Raw genomic sequence first — 19,885 nt, 5'->3', positions numbered from 1 at the left:
GAATAATTGATTACTTTAGAAGCTTATTTAGGTAGGTAGTCTTTATACCAAATACACTAATTTGTATAACTATGTATGTATATATTAGTCGTTATACTTTTCACTATCCCCCACCCATATCCCGTATAATTAATACGCTTTCCCGTCTAAGACGCGTTTTTAGTTGGGTCCCTGCGAAATCGTATTAAACGGGTTCTACTGTACATCATATATCCCTGTAGAGTAAGTCGTAATATTTACGGGACAGCCTGTATAACATATAATTACACCCCACGGTTTCACCCTCGTAGTTCCCGTTTCCATGAGAATACAGGGAAAAAATTACAGTTATCTATGTCACTCACAAATAATGTGGCTATTAGTAAAAGAATTTTGTTTGGTTAGTAGATTTAGAAATTACCCTACAACCTCACAGACACACAAACAAACTTTGCCTTTTAGAATATTAGTAAAGATACCACGGAACCCTACATGCGCGAGTCTGACTCACATTGGCCAATTATTAATAATTACATTTAAAATTTAAAATTATTCAATATAATTTATTAAATAACTAGTAGACGCCGCGAGGTTTCACCCGCGTGGTTCCCGTTCCCGTTGGAATACGGGGATTATATATAGCCTTCCTCGATAAATGGGCTATCTAACCCTGAAATAATTTTTCAAATCGGACCAGTAGTTCCCGAGCGTTCAATCAAACAAACAAACTCTTCAGCTTTATAATATTAGTATAGATTCTGAATCCAGATTAAAACTAATTGAATTTTCTCACCTTGAACAAACATGTGAATATTTACAGCGAAAATAATCCATAAATTAGATAAAGCTAACATTTTAAATTCACAATATACGTTAATTATTTAGTATTTAAAAGACAGAATGACTACACAGCAGATGTTCATGTTTAACCTTTGTTTAACGTACGATTGAACATCCATTTATTGTTTGATAGTTTATTGTGGGAAGGAAAAGCAACTAGGTATTAGCAATAATGTTAAATACTGTTAGATGTGTTACTAGGTCATGAAAAATGAGGTGCTCAAAAGAGGAAATTTCCACATCTTAATGTTAGCTGTGGTCAACAACAAACGTTATTTAAACAAATAATATCTAAATATAGTCTACAATATCGAGTTGTGTTCAGGAAGTTTTTTTTTTATTATTCTTTACAAGTTAGTCCTTAACTACAATCTCACCTGATGGTAAGTGATGATGCAGTCTAATATGGAAGCGGGTTAACTTGTTTAGGAGAAGGATGAAAATCCACACCCCTCTCTACACGACATCGTACCGGAACGCTAAATTGCTTGGCGGTACATCTTTGTCGGTAGGGTGGTAACTAGCCACGGCCGAAGCCTCCCACCAGCCAGACCTGGACCAATTAAGAAAATCTCAATCGGGCCAGCCAGGAATCGAACCTAGGACCTCCGTTTTGTAAATCCACCGCGCATACCACTGCGCCACGGAGGCCGTCAAAAGTGAAAAAAAATATGTGTGGCACTCAGGGACTGTCGCCGTAAAGCTATTGCATAGCATATTTTATCGACATGTAATTATTTATTTATTTTATTTAATCAGTAATTTTTATCTTTAGGAAACAATATAAAATAAAAGAATAAATAAATAAAACACACAACGCCGTGTCGAACACTGCCGAACTGAAACGACGTTAGACGATGCACGGCCTTCGAGCCACACCACCTTGTAAGCCTCAATAATAATAATAATAATAATAATAGCCTTTATTCAGACAACTTAATACATATTTTATATAGTTTCTAAATCTAAGGTGACACCAGCAACTTTGTAAAGGCCTCCTCCATTTCTTTCCATTTAGGTCGGCTCAACGCCTTCCTTGTCCACGCCTCCCCTGCTAAGCCTCAATAGCTCAACGGTACAAGCGGTCGGACTCATCACCGAGGGGTGGTGGTTCGATCCCCGGCCCGTTGGTCTATTGTCGTACCCACTCCTAGCACAGTCTTTCCCGACTAGTTGGAGGGGAATGGGAATATTGGTCATATTATACAAAAAAATATGGCAAATATTCTTTTTAAAACCAAAAAAACAAAAAAATTGTGCGCACACAGCGCTCAGTTTTTGTAGCCTTTTATTCAGATCACTTTTTGCAGTGATTTTGTAGGGACGTAACCGATCTATAGTATAAAATTATCATTGGGTATTAGGCATGACTAATAACCAAATATGGAACCAATTACCTACTGTCATTATTGATAAGTTGTCCTCATACTGTATTTGGCCATTTTAAACGCGGTGAATTATTATTATGTTGGACTGAGAGCCTGCGGTATCCAGACTTACATTTTAGGAAGGCTATAAAAGGTTGCCTTTGCTCCTCCCATCAACGACATTTTATACTTTAAACATGTTAGATTACGCGCCTTCAAAATAACCACAAAAAGTGATCTATGTGCCTAGTGGGAGTTTTCAATGTTTTCATACTAGGAATTTTCATGTTAGGAATTGAAATAGTTGTGCAGTAGTGCCACTAGATGGCGCTGTTTCAATTCCTTAAAAATTTACGTTTACGTTTACGCGATCGTCACAGTACACAAGAACATTAAAAACTCCCACTAGGCACTCCGTATTTAATTTCTGTAATATTAATTTCGTGTAGTAGGTATATTGGATGAGGGTCGTGGTTTAAAAATTACGTACTCACTCCTTTTTTAAATTTGTCCAAAAATATCAAAAACGCTGTCCTCCATTTAGTGACGTCACGATGTAAATTGATGTCATTAGAGGAATAAACGTTAAACTATTTAATTTTGTCAAACACTAAACCGTTTGGTTAAGGTTTAGAGCGTTTAGTGTTTACGTGATGTAATGAAACAGATATTTAAATTTATTTGATAAGTCTCAACTAGTCTCAACCTATTCTATTTTATAGGGCACTACATGGCTTACTGGTCTTACTGGCCGTGTTGGGGCCGTAAACATTTTTTCAGAATAATATAGTATTTTTCAGATTTAAGTATAAAAATACAGTACCTACGTTTAAATAAAATATTAAATAAAGTAGGTATCGTGGAATTAGCAAAAAGCGACATATATTACTAAAAAACAATATTTACTTATTTCTGAAATAAGAATCTGTAAAAAGAGAATGCTTTTTCACATTTTTTTGAAAAGCAATAGTAGATTGTTATACAAGGGGCTAAAAAGACCCATTATATACGAGGTATTTTTAGGGCCCGAGACGTAAGGCGAGGGCCGCCTAAATAGAAACCGAGTTTATAATGGGTTTAGCCCCACGTGTTACACTCTACTTTTCACTACGATTGCGAGAAAATAAAATAGTTTAGTTCAATATTCAATGATTTATTTTAATTGAAAATTATATGTACAAAGTCTACAATTTTAGATATTAAGGGAGATACTTTTACCCGGTAACATAATTTCCGACTACTGTGAAGATGAATAATGAGTATGTGAGGTAAACGTGAGAGATAATAATTTAAAAAACTCCTTTCGTAAGTGAATCCATTCGTTGTTGTTTTATTCACTTATTAAATTTTTCGTAGGTAAGTATTTAAGTAAATGCGTCTGGACTTTGATGGTAACAGATTGAAAATATCATCCATCTCCAAATTAGGATCACCACTAGATGAAGACAACAATAACAATTAATGTTAAAAAATATGTAAGTTACGGTCACAACTTTACAAGAATTTTTTTTAAAAAATCAAGTGTGTATTATTCACGCCAATTGTTTTTTAAATTCTCGCTTTTTAATTTTATTTTTCTTTCGCATGAGAAAAAGGCAAAGCTATTACACCGTACAGGATGTCCCATGTCTTCAAATCTCGCTCTATTTGCAACTCAATAAAAATTAAATAAAAAAATGAACGCATTCCACAGGCAGGAACGCTGCATTTCTCCTCAACTCAACTCGGTTTTTATTTAGCGGCCCTCGCCTTACGTCTCGCCTAAAAATACCTCGTTTAAAATGAGTCTTTTTAGCCCCTTGTATAACAATCTACTATTTAAAACTGATTAAATTGCGTTAATAGTGTGTACCTATATTGTATAGTTCAAATGATAAACTATAACAAATAAGATCTATGTAAGTGATTTGTTTTATAAAACAGCGAAAATTTAGATCCGTAAACTGAAATATCGTAAATGATCCCTTTGTTTACAAGATTGGAAAGCTCTCGTAGAATCTCGTATACAAGATGGTATAATGGCTTAAAAGCACCACGCTGCTATAATGTAGGATGGCGAGAAAAAGATTTTATTTTACGATTTTGTCGACATTTTCAATGTACAAACTCATGGTAATTTACAGTTTTCTCCAGTCTGAGCTTAGACATGGCGAAACTTTAAGGTTTCCTTGTTGACTACGGTACACTAAAAACCATTATGTTTAGAGTTTGCATAAATTATTATTGCATCAGAAACTTGTCTACGGGCAAGGAACATATTTACTCAGGAGAAGAATACCAACCTCATACAAAAAAAGTGGCACTAAAATTACCGCCATCTGTGGAATGCCCCCATTGAAACAATTTGCCAACGCGGGAAATTCAAAGCTACTATATTGTTTTTAAATTTTCACAGTTCAGCTTTTGTAGACGGAATAGCTTTAAAATAAATATTTTTAAAAACCATTTCGATTAATTAATTAATTTAAACAGATATTTATAAACTCTGTCGATTAATTAATTAATTTAAACAGATTTTTAAAAATATTTATTTTAAAACTACTCCGTCCCCAAAAGCTGAACTGTGAAAATATTAAAAACAATATAATAGCACAATATTTTAGTAACAAGTAATTGTATATAATAAATTAAACAATAGAAAGAATAACAGTTTCAAGTTGAAATGTCTTTATTATCAAATAAATATGTTATGCACTTAATCAATTACTAAGTAAACATCAGCACCTTAAATATAATCTACATATATTCATTTTGCTTCTAAAACTAAATTTTATCTTTAAAGTAAAATGAAAACCAAAATAAAAATATATCTATGCATCAATTGGGTATTTGACTTCACTAAAATATTTGGGAAAATCAAGTCAATTATTTATAACTTAACCAATTCATACATAAAAATATAGATTGTCGGGATATTTGTACATATGATAAACTATGCAAACGTCACGCAGTTTCACCAGCGTAGTTCTCGTTCCCGTGGGAATACAGAGATAACAATTATGGCCTAATCCATGATTATAATGCTGTAAGAAATTTTTAAATCAGCAAAGTCGTTTCAGAGTCTAATGCAAACAAACAAATAATCAAATCCTTCCTCTTTCTAATTAGTATAAATTTCATAAACAATAAAATTATTAGAATTTGGCTAATGAAAGTAGAAACTGAAATCACCCGCCAAATTTTAAAAAATCGGAGTAAATTCTCAAAATTATAGTGCAAATATTCGAATAACTGAGTTTAACACTTATAGTATAGGTTTTTTCTTTGTATTCACAAAGAAAAACTAATTTAAATAAATTATGAAAACGAAAATTTCAGTCTCTACTTTCATTAGCCAAACTTTACAACCTAATGCGATAACATAATATTACTTTTAGGCGAATCAATAGAGCATTTACCCTCTACCTCCTCAGAAACAGCTCTGATTTTGATGATTTTTTTTGTTCAGTTTGTTTCTTCATATTATTTGAAATCAGAAACCTTTTGGAGTGAGGATGGAACGATTTATACTATTTAACAATAGTTATGCTATTTATATAATAAATAATTAAAAAATAAACACTACCGACTTCAAAAACACAAAGTTATGCAGTATACTAATAAGCTGAAGAAAACATTATAATATTTTCTATCTACTGATTACTTTGATGCCGGTGCCAATTGTACAATTAATGGGTAGGCAATCAATCGTACCGTTTTTTTCCACCTTAAGGATTCGAATTGTTTTCCGAAATTTATATGGGACCTACTTCGAAATAAACCCTTTACAAAAAGTAAAGAATTTTCAAAATCGGTCCACTCAGTAAAAAGTTACGCATAGTTTAACATTACAATAAATGGGAAAACAATTAATCATCTTCTATTTTCCTACTATTAGGTTTGAAATTGTTTTCCAACATTTTATGAGACTTTTAGGAATATAAAAAAAAGAATAATCAAAATCGAACCACCCAATAAAAAGTTATGCATGGTTTTACATTAAAATGAATGAGAAAACAATCAATCGCACATTTAGGATTGGAATTGTTTTTTAAAATTTATATGGGAGCTTTACAATCAAAATATCTTTACAATCTATAAAGAATTTACGAAATCGGACCATAGTTTTACAATACAATTAATGGGAAAATAACCAGTCATCTTCGTTTTTTTTAAATTTATAATGATTTGGGACCATTGTGGGAATATACCGACAATGGTCCCAAATATATAATCGGAATCGGATCCGAATATATAATCGGAATTCGAAGACATGCTTGGTTTTAAACTAAAACAATCAAGAATGATCAATCAAAAGAATTATCAAAATCGGACTACTCATGATAACAGTTTAACATGCTTGGTTTTACATTACGAAAACAGGGGATGATTGATTGTTTAACCATCAATTTTAGTATACAACCGATCGGTTGTATACTAAAATTAATGGTTAAATATAATGAATATATAAATGGTTAAATAGGTCAGACCGGTCCGATTTTGATAATACTTTTTTATTATAAAGGGTTCATTCCGAAGATAGTCTTTTAAACATATGAAAAAGCAATTCGAACCCTATAGCTAGTAAACAATAGATAACTAATTGTCGGCACATTAATTGGACCATTGGCACCGCCTTCAAAGTGATCAATAGATAGAAAATATTATAATATTTTCTTTCGTTTGTTAGTTTTCTGCATAAGTTTGTATTTTTGAAGTCGGTTGTATTTAAAAAAAAAATATATGTATAAATAGCATAGATATTTTTTAACAATTTAAATAATTTCGTCCACCAAAACATTTCTGATTTTAAATAACATAAAAAACATGACTTTAAAAAAATCATCAAAGTCGGAGCTGTTTCTGAGGACTTCCAGCATATGCTTGTTTTATTTATTATTTGATTCCATTATTTCTTTCATAAAAACGTGACATTTTTCATTATGAGAAGTACAGACATAAAGAGACGAATTTTAGTATTCCAAAGAATCATGGTGCAGGTGCCTGGTCCATTGATTATATTTGTTACATCAATTGTTGTGACCTGTAATAGAAAATTTCATTTAACATGACTTTTTAAAATGCACTGAAAATAAATATTTACATAATTATATATAATAAGAATTCCTATTCTCATCAGGGACATATCAAATTTTTAGTCTATTTTCTGCTCCATTTACAAAAAATCATTTTAGGAAGCTCAGCTGTAACCTTGAAAAGTATAGAAATATGGATATTTTGTTACATTATTTACAAGCGGACGCCCGCTACTTCGTCTATGTGGAATTCAGTTTTTCACAAACTTGCACACAAACTTAAAGAGAAATTATAATGTGTTTATTTCAGTTTTTAAAAACAAAACTGTAAGTGTATCTAGGAAACATGTAGTTCATTGTTATTAAGTAGGTCAAAACTACCTTGTTGGTTCAGTAGCTAGTCCATGTGTTTTGGATCACGAGATCCTGGTTCTGTCTTTAAGAGATACTGAGTTTTTGCTTCTGCTAACAAATTCTTAGTCTGGAGTTGGGAAGTTGGTGGTGTCACACCCCGTGCCTCAGAGAGCATGTTAAGCCGTCGAACCCGGTCATTATCATTAACATTTCTGATAGTGATCATTAATCAATCTAATAATATCAACCTAAGCCGAATGAATAAAACAAGTTACCTTGTGCTATTTTGCAAAAATGCCAGCAGCAACGTGACTGCAGTAGTGTGGCTCGGGACGGGTACAGCTAGATCTTCATCTTTTATTTCTATCTCATGATATTTAACAATATATCTTCATTTTACAGCACCTGCAAAAATAAATCAGAAGTTATACATTTTACATAATTATTATTGCATGCACTGCACCTGCAAAAATAAATAAGAAGTATACATTTATGGGGTGTAAGAGGGAGGCTAGTACCAATCAGCCTCTCTAACTGCCAACATCACCTGCACGTGGTGTACCCTGCAGATTGACCGACGAGGCTCTGGCGACCGACTAATGGCGGTTTAACCATTCTGATTCAGCTAGACTTCACAAGTACCACAGACCGGTGTCAGGCAGCAGCGATACCGGTGCGAGAAGTGTAGGCCTACGAATGACCAACCCGCATGCCCAGCGTGGTCATTTATGGGCATTACCTTGCAATGTATAGTACAACACAACAAGATCCATGCAAGAGGCCTATGTCCAGCAGTGGACGTCTATCGGCTGATAAGGTATACATTTTACATAATTATTATTGTTACCAGTTAAGAGGATAATCCCAGAGGATGTTGCTATTTCGTGATCTAAACCAGACATTTTCTTTTAGCATAGTACTTGTAGAGCTTACTGTCCCGTGGGAGACTAACATTCCAAAGGACCACAGTATAAAACTGAATAAATGTTATGACCAACAAATGAACTAATTAAAATGGCTATATGGTTATTCTGTACGCCGTAGAGAGGTGCGAGAGGATTACCAGCAAAATCTCTCTATAATTTGCTTAGAGACCTTGGTCTCTCTAGAAGTGCAGATTTGGGTTACCAAATTTGGCAGACCTTACTACGCAGGGAGAACAACACGAGCAGAGAAGGGGAGTGTTAATCAATTGTCAAGGAATTCTTTAACCTTACCATTTTAGCTCTGCTCAGCGTTTTTCTCTCTGCCACGTGATGGACACTCACATGGTGAATCCATGAATTGGTAAGATATTCGTCTCAAAAAAAATCATGTTGTACACTAAAATAATTTAGTTGAGTAGGGTGAGGCAAGCAACAATGACCGCGTGAAATACAGTTTTTCACAAATCTCCCTTGATTTTTTCAGGAATAAAAGTTAATTTTAGTGAAATTTATCAATAGTTTTTTCAAGTGATTATAGTTATATACACAATACTAAAATGCAAATAAGGTCTTTTAAATTTTTCGTCTGTCTGTGTTTCTGTTTCTCTGGGATAATCTTTGGAACGGCTGAACCGATTTTAATTGGACTTTCATTGGAAGATAGAGGAAGTTATTGAGCAATATTTAGGCTACTTTTTATCCCAGAAACATGGTTCCCGCTGGATGTTCAAAAACTGAACATCACACGGTTGAAATCGCGGGCGTCCGCTAGTATTATAATATTGGTTAGCCAATGTGGTTTTGGATAACGAGGTCGTGGCTTCGAATCCTGGGTCAGGCTATCAGATACTGAGTTTTTCTTTCTTCCAAGAAATTTACAGTTCTCAGCCTGGAGTTGGTAAGTTGATTGTATTACACTCCCGTGCCTCGTGCAGGTCATTATCATTAACATCTGATAGTGATCCACAATGAATTTCACTTTATCACCCTTAGCTCACCAACCTTTATTGTAGCAGTGTGGTGGGTCTAAGCTCCATAACCCCTTTTCTATAAGGTCTGGCTCTGTAGTGTCGTTAAAATAGGCTGATAATGATGATGAAGCAGGTTACCTTGTGCTATTTTGCAAACATGCCAGCAGCAACTGTGTGGCTCAGAACTGACTGGCACAGCTAGACCTTCATCTTCTATTTTGCTACACCTGAAAAATTAAACATAAAGAATAAATTTTATGTATTTTCACCAGTTAAAATACAAATAAAAACTAAAAGAATTTTATCAAGTGAAAAATGTGAAGAATAGATTATGAAAAAAAATATATAAAATTGAATTAAGAGCCTCCTCCTTTTTTTGAAGTCGGTTAAAAATAATTCAGTTAAATTCTCATCTTGGAGTTAGGAAGCCTTCAATTCCGATTATTATCATTAGTATCAGATAGTGGTTATTAATTAATTGAACATTTTCACCCTAATCCCACCAACAGCATTGGAACAGTGTGGTGGGTCTCAGCTTCATAATCACTTTTCTATAAGGCCTGGCCCTGTAATGCCGTTAAAATAGGTTGATAATAACGATGAAGCAGGTTACCTTGTGCTATTTTGCAAGCATGCCAGCAGCAACTGTGTGGCTCAGCACTGACTGGCACAGCTAGACCTTCATCTTCTATTTTGCTACACCTGAAAAATTAAACATAAAGAATAAATTTTATGTATTTTCACCAGTTAAAATACAAATAAAAACTAAAAGAATTTTATCAAGTGAAAAATGTGAAGAATAGATTATGAAAAAAAATATATAAAATTGAATTAAGAGCCTCCTCCTTTTTTTGAAGTCGGTTAAAAATAATTCAGTTAAATTCTCATCTTGGAGTTAGGAAGCCTTCAATTCCGATTATTATCATTAGTATCAGATAGTGGTTATTAATTAATTGAACATTTTCACCCTAATCCCACCAACAGCATTGGAACAGTGTGGTGGGTCTCAGCTTCATAATCACTTTTCTATAAGGCCTGGCCCTGTAATGCCGTTAAAATAGGTTGATAATAACGATGAAGCAGGTTACCTTGTGCTATTTTGCAAGCATGCCAGCAGCAACTGTGTGGCTCAGCACTGACTGGCACAGCTAGACCTTCATCTTCTATTTTGCTACACCTGAAAAATTAAACATATGTATTTTCACCAGTTATAAAACAAATAAAAACTAAAAGAATTTTATTAAGTGGAAAAAGTGAAGAATAGATTATGAAAATAAAAACGTAGAAGTCGGTTAAAAATAATTCAGTTAAATTCTCATCTTGGAGTTTGGAAGCCTTCAATCCCGATTATTATCATTAGCATCAGATAGTGGTTGTTAATTAATTGAACATTATCACCCTAAGCCCACCAACAGCATTGGAGCAGTGTGGTGGGTCTGAGCTACATAATCACTTTTCTATAAGGCCTGGCCCTGTAATGCCGTTAAAATAGGTTGATAATAACGATGAAGCAGGTTACCTTGTGCTATTTTGCAAACATGCCAGCAGCAACTGTGTGGCTCAGCACTGACTGGCACAGCTAGACCTTCATCTTCTATTTTGCTACACCTGAAAAATTAAACATAAAGAATAAATTTTATGTATTTTCACCAGTTAAAAAACAAATAAAAACTAAAAGAATTTTATTAAGTGGAAAAAGTGAAGAATAGATTATGAAAATAAAAACGTAGAAGTCGGTTAAAAATAATTCAGTTAAATTCTCATCTTGGAGTTTGGAAGCCTTCAATCCCGATTATTATCGTTAGCATCAGATAGTGGTTGTTAATTAATTGAACATTATCACCCTAAGCCCACCAACAGCATTGGAGCAGTGTGGTGGGTCTGAGCTACATAATCACTTTTCTATAAGGCCTGGCCCTGTAATGCCGTTAAAATAGGTTGATAATAACGATGAAGCAGGTTACCTTGTGCTATTTTGCAAACATGCCAGCAGCAACTGTGTGGCTCAGCACTGACTGGCACAGCTAGACCTTCATCTTCTATTTTGCTACACCTGAAAAATTAAACATAAAGAATAAATTTTATGTATTTTCACCAGTTAAAAAACAAATAAAAAATAAAGAATTTTATTAAGTGGAAAAAGTGAAGAATAGATTATGAAAATAAAAACGTAGAAGTAGGTTAAAAATAATTCAGTTAAATTCTCATCTTGGAGTTTGGAAGCCTTCAATCCCGATTATTATCATTAGCATCAGATAGTGGTTGTTAATTAATTGAACATTATCACCCTAAGCCCACCAACAGCATTGGAGCAGTGTGGTGGGTCTGAGCTACATAATCACTTGTCTATAAGGCCTGGCCCTGTAATGCCGTTTAAATAGGTTGATAATAACGATGAAGCAGGTTACCTTGTGCTATTTTGCAAACATGCCAGCAGCAACTGTGTGGCTCAGCACTGACTGGCACAGCTAGACCTTCATCTTCTATTTTGCTACACCTGAAAATTTAAACATAAAGAATAAATTTTGTGTATTTTCACCAGTTAAAAACAAATGAAAACTAAAGTAATTTTATTAAGTGAAAAATGTGAAGAATAGATTATGAAAAAATAACTGCTGTTGTTAAAAATTAACCATTACTGAAATATATTAGATTAAAAAAAAAAGTGTGTCAGCTCCGACGCACGAATGGAGTTTACTCTTTTCAATAGCAACGCCTGAAAAGTGAAAGGTGCGCAACCGAGGTGCAGCGCTGCGTGCGCGCCCGCCAACAGCGTGCACGTGCGTGCGGACGCGCTAGGCATGTGCACGCTATGGCGGCTACGTACGGTGAAAGGTGCGCAGAATAGGTTGCGCACAAAAAACGTACCGAGGGGTATAAATGAAAAATCGATTGTTAAGGAGTAAACTCCAATAAGTTATGAAATGACATGCGTTACGTTTTTTGTGCGCAACCTATTCTGAGCACCTTTCACCGTGCGCTGTGCCGCCAACAACTTGCACATCGCACCCATGTGCACGCTGTAGGCGGGTGCGCACGCCGCGGCCTGCTGCACCTCGGTTGCGCACCTTTCACTTATAAGGCGCGAGTATTGAGACGTGCTTCGAGCTAACTTTTTGTTTTTTTTAACATACACACTTTTTTTTGTTGGTAAACAGTGCACATCGAGTAGGGCTTTAGTAATACTTATGTTAAAGAAGACTAAATGTATAGAATTGTAAAATAACTAATAGACTTTATAATATACTTCACATTATATATTTTACTCTTACAATGATATAATCATTAAACAAACAAGCCCAATAACATATAGTATATAGGTATAGTCGCCTATACAGCATACCCTATGTATGTCTCAATACACTCACAGCTAAATTAGAAAGTTGCGCACTAAAGGTGCTGAAAAACCAAACCAAAAACGTGACACTTTTTCGTTAGTTCAGTTGGTTTTACCCCTCGGATTTTTCTCATACCGGGCGCCTTATATATAAAAATCGATTCTTAAGGAGTAAACTCCAAAAACATAGACTCGAATTGAGAACCTCCTTCTTTTTTTGAAGTAGGTTAAAAATGTGAAAAAAATTCTCATCTTGGAGTTGGGAAGCCTTTAATGCCGATTATTATCATTAGCATCAGATAGTGGTTATTAATTAATTGAACATTATCACCCTAAGCCCACCAACAGCATTGGAGCAGTGTGGTGGGTCTCAGCTCCATACCTCCTCTACTATATGGAGACAATGATGAATGATGGATGTGTAGGATTAAAATAGCTTCTATGAAACGTAACCTATTTTAACATACCTATTGCCTGGTCTCCATTTGTTAATTCTATATTTGCTAAGCATTGTGTGTTAATATAATTTTATTCTATTGTCTTCTTTTAAATTATCTTCTTGAAATTTCTTAGTCTGGTTTGCAAGTAATGCTAAATTTGGGCTCATTTTTTGTGAGTTTGTTGGTACTGAACTTCTGCAAACATTGTTTATTTTTCAAAGCTTTGATTGCTTTTTGAGACATTGTGTAAATATTTTTTATATTAAAAACCGTCGTCATGCGGGTAAAATTCATGTGAAGAAGCAGGATTGCTGAAAGCATTAGGTATATATTTTAATTTTAATACATAATAAACTCTTATTTATCTCTCTCTCTCTCTCTCTCTAACTGCTTTATTGGTTCAGTGTAACTATCATGAAATTCTGAGTTTGAGTCCTGGGTTGGTCTATGAAATATTGAGCATTTCCTTCTTTCAAGAAACTCACAATAAAAATCTATACTAATATGTACTCAACCCATTTTGAAATTAAATGTCTTAAATGGTGAAGCATAACATTGTGAAGAAACCTGCATAACTGAGAATTTTCTTAATTGTCTAGGTGTGTGAAGTCTGCCAATCCGCATTGGGCCAGCATGGAGGACTAAGGCCTAACCCCTCTCGTCCTGAGAAGTGACTCGTGCTCAACAATGAGCCGAAAATGGGTTGTTAATCTATATCTATACTAATATTATAAAGAGGTAAAGTTTGTAAGTTTGTCACATTTTTTAAGGGGTAATCTTTGGAACTACTGGTCCGATTTCAAAAATTCTTTCACCAGTAGAATGCTACATTATCGGGGAGTGCTATAGGCTATATTTTATATTAGCATGATATATATTCGCCAAGTTAACACAGTTTTTGTCATACAGGTCGGACTGAAAATCCTCTTAAGCAGACTTATTCGCATGCGCTGCCTTAACCATTGTGTAAAATTGAAATTAATGTATGAAGGCTTTATGTATCTTTAAAAGTTCTACAAAGAAGTCCGCGACATCATATATCTATCTTCTATATATTAGCAGATATAGTACCTTTTGTGTTTTAAAAATTATAAATTTTATATACTTAGGCTTACATAAATAATGAATTTATGCTACTTAACTTTACGTAATTACTTACGTGGTTCCCGTTCCTGTGCGATCCAAAGATTATAATTTTATAGAAGTCTCTATTTTCCTTTGTCATCGCACCACGCTCATAGGCTGGACCGATTTTGCTAAGGGTAGGGGTAAGGTAGGGAAGGTATAGGGTAGGGTAGGGTAGGGTACAGGTAGGGTAGGGGTTGTGTATTTTTACGTCAATTTTTAATTTTTACGCGGACGAAGTCGCGGGCGTCCGCTAGTATGTATTATAAAGAGGTAAAGTTAGTGGTGTTCTAGCAGGTAAACTCTGGATCTACTGAACCAATTTTGAAAATTCTTTTACCACTAGAAAGCCACGTTATTTTTGAGTATCATAGGCTATATTTTATCCGCGTATATCAAACTGCAGAAAGTTGGTTAATATTTATATTAACACATTACACACATCACTAACTAGTCCCAAAGTAAGCTTAGCTTGTGTTATGGGTAGTAAAAGCTCAACTGAATGAGGAATGTTCATAAATAAATTATATATACTTTATAAACTCCAAGCCCACCAACCGATACTGATGAATGAAGGATTAGTAGGATTAAGTAGCATCTACAGGGTGCTCGGGAGTATTTCCCATAACTCTAGGGTAGCTCCAAGTTCTATAAGGAAAATTAATTTAAAATGTCTAAGGAACATGTGTATTAAAAAACTTTAATAAAAACTAGTCAACCAACTTCAAAAACATACTTACTAAACTAAAAAACAAAAAATAACATTATACTAAGTTCTAATATCATATTATGTTCTAACTGATGATCACTTTGAAGGTGGTGCTAGCCCAATGATGTATTAATTCAAGCCATGTAAGAATATCATAAATATTTAGGTTTTTCTGAAAGTGTTTTTTCATGTAGTTCTTTCAGTAACAGCTTAAATTAAAACAACACCGGTTTAGCACAGCCTTCAAACTGATCATCAGTTAGAACATAATATGATATGAACTTAGAATAATATTATTTTTCGCTTTTTAGTTTAGCCAGTATGTTTTATGTTTTTGAAGTTGGTTGAATTTCTTTTATTAAAAATTTTTATTTTTCCATTTTTAGTGAAATCATCCTAGATATTGATCTAGCGCCAAAGGTATGTTGCTATGAGTCGTGATAAAACATTGTATTTGATTGTGTCTGACTTAGAATCAAACTAATTACTACTGTGAACCATCGAGGAGTTCCCTTAACTGTCTTCATTACCAGACCCCTAATACAGTCACAACCCATCTAGGTGGAAAGTTCTCATCAATACAAATTTATCAACACATGGTAGCTACTGTGAACCGTTGAGGAGTTCTCTTAACTGTCCTTCGTCTTCATCACCAGACCCCTAATACAGTCACAACCCATCTAGGTGGAAAGTTCTCCTCAATATAAACTAGTAGCTAAGATAGCTCCTATAAGTGGACTTGTCAACACCTTGAATTTATGAGAAATAGTCCCGAGTACCCTGTATAAAATGTAACTTAACTATGCCTAGTTTGTTTCAGCTGATGCTATATTTATGAACAGCACCAATACATATAAAAAATCTTTTTTAAAAATGTAGATGACAAACCATTCATAGTTCAATGTAAAATTTATTCTAAAAGTTCAATAGTCTAATCATTGATTATCTGGACATTACTGAAATAAAGAGAGTGAGTAAATTTAATTAAAAATACATAAACATACTACGCATGAAGAGACAGATGAATATCTTAGCATTCCGTGCAGGTGCCAGGTCCATCGCCTGGTAGAGAGAAATACTCCGAGCAGAGTCCTGGAGTTGTGACTACAGGATGTAGGGTTAAGGAATTCCTTGACAATTGATTAAACTCCCCTACTTGTGTTGTTCTCCCTGCTTAGCCAAATTTGGTAAGATCCTACTAAGAGCAGCTTTGGATACTTATTCTTCTTTCTCTCTTTCTTCTACATAGAAGTTGCTGCAGTCCTAAAGATGCCAAGGTCTTTAAACAAGTTATAGAAAGATTTTGTTGGTAATCCTCTTGCACCTACTTCTACGGCAGACAGACTAACCACATAGCCATTTTTACTTAGTTCATTTGTTATTATTATTTATTACAAAACCTTGACAAGAACCAGGTGAGAAATATAACTAAAATGTCCGGAGGCAATCTGATGATAAAACAGAAACACAAATGAGGGAATTCCTCAACTGTTCACAGAAGCTACATTGTCAAAAAGAAAAAAAAAGTAAAATGTGCAAAGCTTAGGTCTTATAGCTAAAAGCTATTTCTTTCAAACAACCTTCAATGAAAAATGTATTTTATTATTGGCAAAAGCTTTTATAGATCAAGGCAAGAAAAATATTGCCGAAATGACCTCCGTAGCACAGTGGATTAACTACGCAAAAGTTGAAGTTTTCTTTCTGGTCTATGTCTGGCTGGCTAGTTAATAGGCCCTACTGGCAAGCGATTTAGCGTCCGGTAAGATATTATGTAGAAACAGAAATGTGTGTGGATTTTCATCCTTTGCCTAAGTAGTTATCTCGCTTCCATCTTAGATTGCATCATCACCTATCATCTTATTCTATAATTATGTCAAAGAACAGATTTTCGTACAAAGTAAACTAACATACTCTTCATTAGTCTGCCTAGTGCCTAACATAATTATAAAAACTTGTAATTGTAGTTTCAAATTAACAAATTGTTCTGGTTCATCATTACATAATTATAAACTACTTATTATAGATTCAAAAATAAAACTCAAATTTTACTCTACCTGCCTTTAGTACATATACCTGTGGTTTAATATTGAACAGTGGTATAGTAAAAAATTTACTTCTGGTAACAGATACTTTCAAATTAGTTCATGGAATTTGCTTTTCTCAGATGTTTATTTTCATTACCATTTCATAATTAACCTTATGTTGCTCCAGATTAAGCTACCTGTGATAACCAAATGAAAATCTGTTTAGTAGATCCAGAGAAGTAAACATTCAGACAGCTGCAGGTCAGACAGTTATTTGGGGTGCATTGCATCTACAAACCATTATGTGTAAACCCAGCATAATTGTATAATTGAGCACGAGTTTCATAAGAATTAGTAGGATTAATAATTCCATATCTTGAGAAGACTACTAAGAAACCTAATTAACTAACTAATGTAATCATTATCTGATCAATAGCTATTATTAAAGTATTTTATTATTAGCTAAAACTTAAAGTAGGTACATACCGGAGACTAAATTTGTAGAATCAAGTTTCGGTAATCTCTGTATGGTCTTCTCTGGATCATCGGCAGGCGAAGAACCACACTCAAAGCATTTTCTTTTGTTCTTCTTCATAGTTATAGAGACACTTGAACTAACAGTCTTATTTTCAACATAATGAAAAACCACAACACTCAGATGAAACGTAAAAGACTTATAGATCTTCTCAACATCAAGAATGGCGAGGATATTACACAGCAGGTTGCTTAAATCCAATCCATGAAGAGGTCTTCATAAATATTAACAGGCCGTGGCAAACATTTATTTTATTATTCGTGAATTTGTGTTATAAAATATTTGGTGAAATGACGCCATTTTCATTTTATAACATTTTTATTTTTTATTAAGTAATTGGGGTTGCCACACTTCGTTTAGAAAATCTTACCCATGCGTTACTAAAACAATATTCAACGAGAGTGTCTCTCTATATTTTTGTAGAAGAAAAGTAGTTATACAATTATTAAAGTCATATTTAAATCTAAAAATGTATTAGATTTATCAAAATATTATGTCAGGCGTGAGCTACTAACGATAATAATATTGCTACAACTACCAGACGGTAGAACCGTATGGATGATGACACCACAGGTCTAGCCCCCGTAGGTATAACCAAAGTTTGTTCGAGAGTTGACCCGGCCTGTCTACGGGTATCGTAATCGATTAGTCTGTGACGGGTATTAACTTAGTTCAAAGACATTTTTTTTACTGGACATAGTAATTGTATACTCTCTGGTAAACATTTTAAAGAGGTTATCGATGTTAGAAAATCGATTACGTCAAAAAATTACCATTACTTACTAATAAATAATAAAATGCAACGAGTTCTAGAGATACTATAAATAAAGCATTTATTTATTAAAGTCAATAATTTAACATAATAACAAAATTATAGAGCAGTCGTTCAGAATATATTATTTATCAGTATTATCCTATATTTTTAATCGATTTTAAACTCGATTCAGTTGATCAGTTCTAAGCTGCGCCATGTGTAATTACCTAGATAATTCGTCTGAGGCGTCATGCGAAATTTCCATTCCATAGACTTTAACTCTTTAGTTTTTACTTTTACGTTGCCAACTTGTGGGAAATTACCCAAATTGCGGGGAAATTTAACTCAATTTTGGTCCATTGCTCAATACGCCATTTTCCTCTTATTGTTTAAAAAATCCAGTGTTGAATTTTCTATTATATATTGTAATCCGTTTGCAAAACATTCTTTTAGTTTCTAATTTTTTTAGATATCTTCCGTAAATTGTATCATAACTTAAATACGTATAAGACGATAGTACTTTAATAGACAAATGAAACTATGTGTGGCTCTGAAAACAGAATTATTTATTCCTTAGTATTATTACAATGATTAGACTAATACGCAATATTTATGAACACATTAACTCACCTGAAAACAGAAAAACAGGACATGTCCCATTTTTGTATGGAGGCTGGGCCTTTATTCTGATTGTCAACTAAGCAGAACATATTATTTTTAATTTAAAAGACAATAAAATATAGAGCTTAAAACCCAAAATAAAAAAAAATTGGATCCCGCATTTTTTTTAAATTAATTGAATAAAATGTATTTTTGTCATTAACTGACAACATTAATTAAGAATGTTTATCATGGCAACATGCTTGTAACTCACACCCTGCCAGATTGTCAGTAATCTTTGCGTAGTAGCGTTCGAATAAGGCGTTTTTAAAGCAGTTTTAGGTTTTTTTTTGTTTAACGCTTCTCTGTCTACGATTTAATGTTTCATTTTAACTTATGTCTCATTGATATTTGACAATATTACATGGCATTGACAGCTTACACCGGATATGAATACAATTCCAGGTGTTTTTATTGGCTGTTTTGATCACTTTTACTGTTTTTTCTATGTTTAATTTGTAGACAAGGGAACGTAACAAAAAAAAATATTTATCTAATTAATACGGGTTCCAAAAATTCCGAAAATTATTTTCTCAACAGCAATTTCTATCTTCTATCTGTAAAAAATACTATCGATCTGCTTATAAATTATAAATAATTAAGGCCCATTTTGGGACATGTGCTTTAAATAACATTAATTTAACCAATATAACATACATGGAATACCCTTACATACGTTTGACGTGATTGTCAATAAAGAATTCAAAACAAATCGACTCTTAACCACTGGATTACCGTAACGAACAAACCAAATTTTACAAGAGAAGATTTTTTGTACTATTACATTAAAACATAACATATTTAAATAATAATTTGATCATTTTATTATAACTATTTTGCTGTCGGAAT

The 19,885-nt window shown here is 33.6% G+C and overlaps 1 protein-coding gene across 6 annotated transcripts in view; it reads right to left on the bottom strand.

Moving 5' to 3' along the window:
• LOC112058626 (uncharacterized) overlaps nucleotides 1–19,885 on the bottom strand; it is a 48,248-nt gene that overhangs the window by 19,594 nt on the left and 8,769 nt on the right. For 3 of the 6 annotated variants that reach the window (XM_052882944.1, XM_024099542.2, XM_052882948.1), the window contains exon 1: nucleotides 773–933. The exons of 2 other annotated variants lie outside the window; for them this stretch is intronic. In XM_052882944.1, coding sequence (XP_052738904.1) covers nucleotides 773–833 — 61 coding nt within the window. In that variant the 5' untranslated portion in view covers nucleotides 834–933. Of the gene's footprint in view, nucleotides 1–772; nucleotides 938–19,885 lie in introns of those variants that run through there. One more of the 6 variants, XM_052882945.1, reaches the window with a different exon arrangement.

The sequence above is a fragment of the Bicyclus anynana genome, chromosome 8 (genome assembly GCF_947172395.1).
Source record: "Bicyclus anynana chromosome 8, ilBicAnyn1.1, whole genome shotgun sequence".
In the NCBI taxonomy this organism is placed as follows: Eukaryota; Metazoa; Arthropoda; class Insecta; order Lepidoptera; family Nymphalidae; genus Bicyclus; species Bicyclus anynana.
Note: the sequence above shows the minus strand (reverse complement) of the source record. Positions and strands in the feature narration are given on the sequence as shown.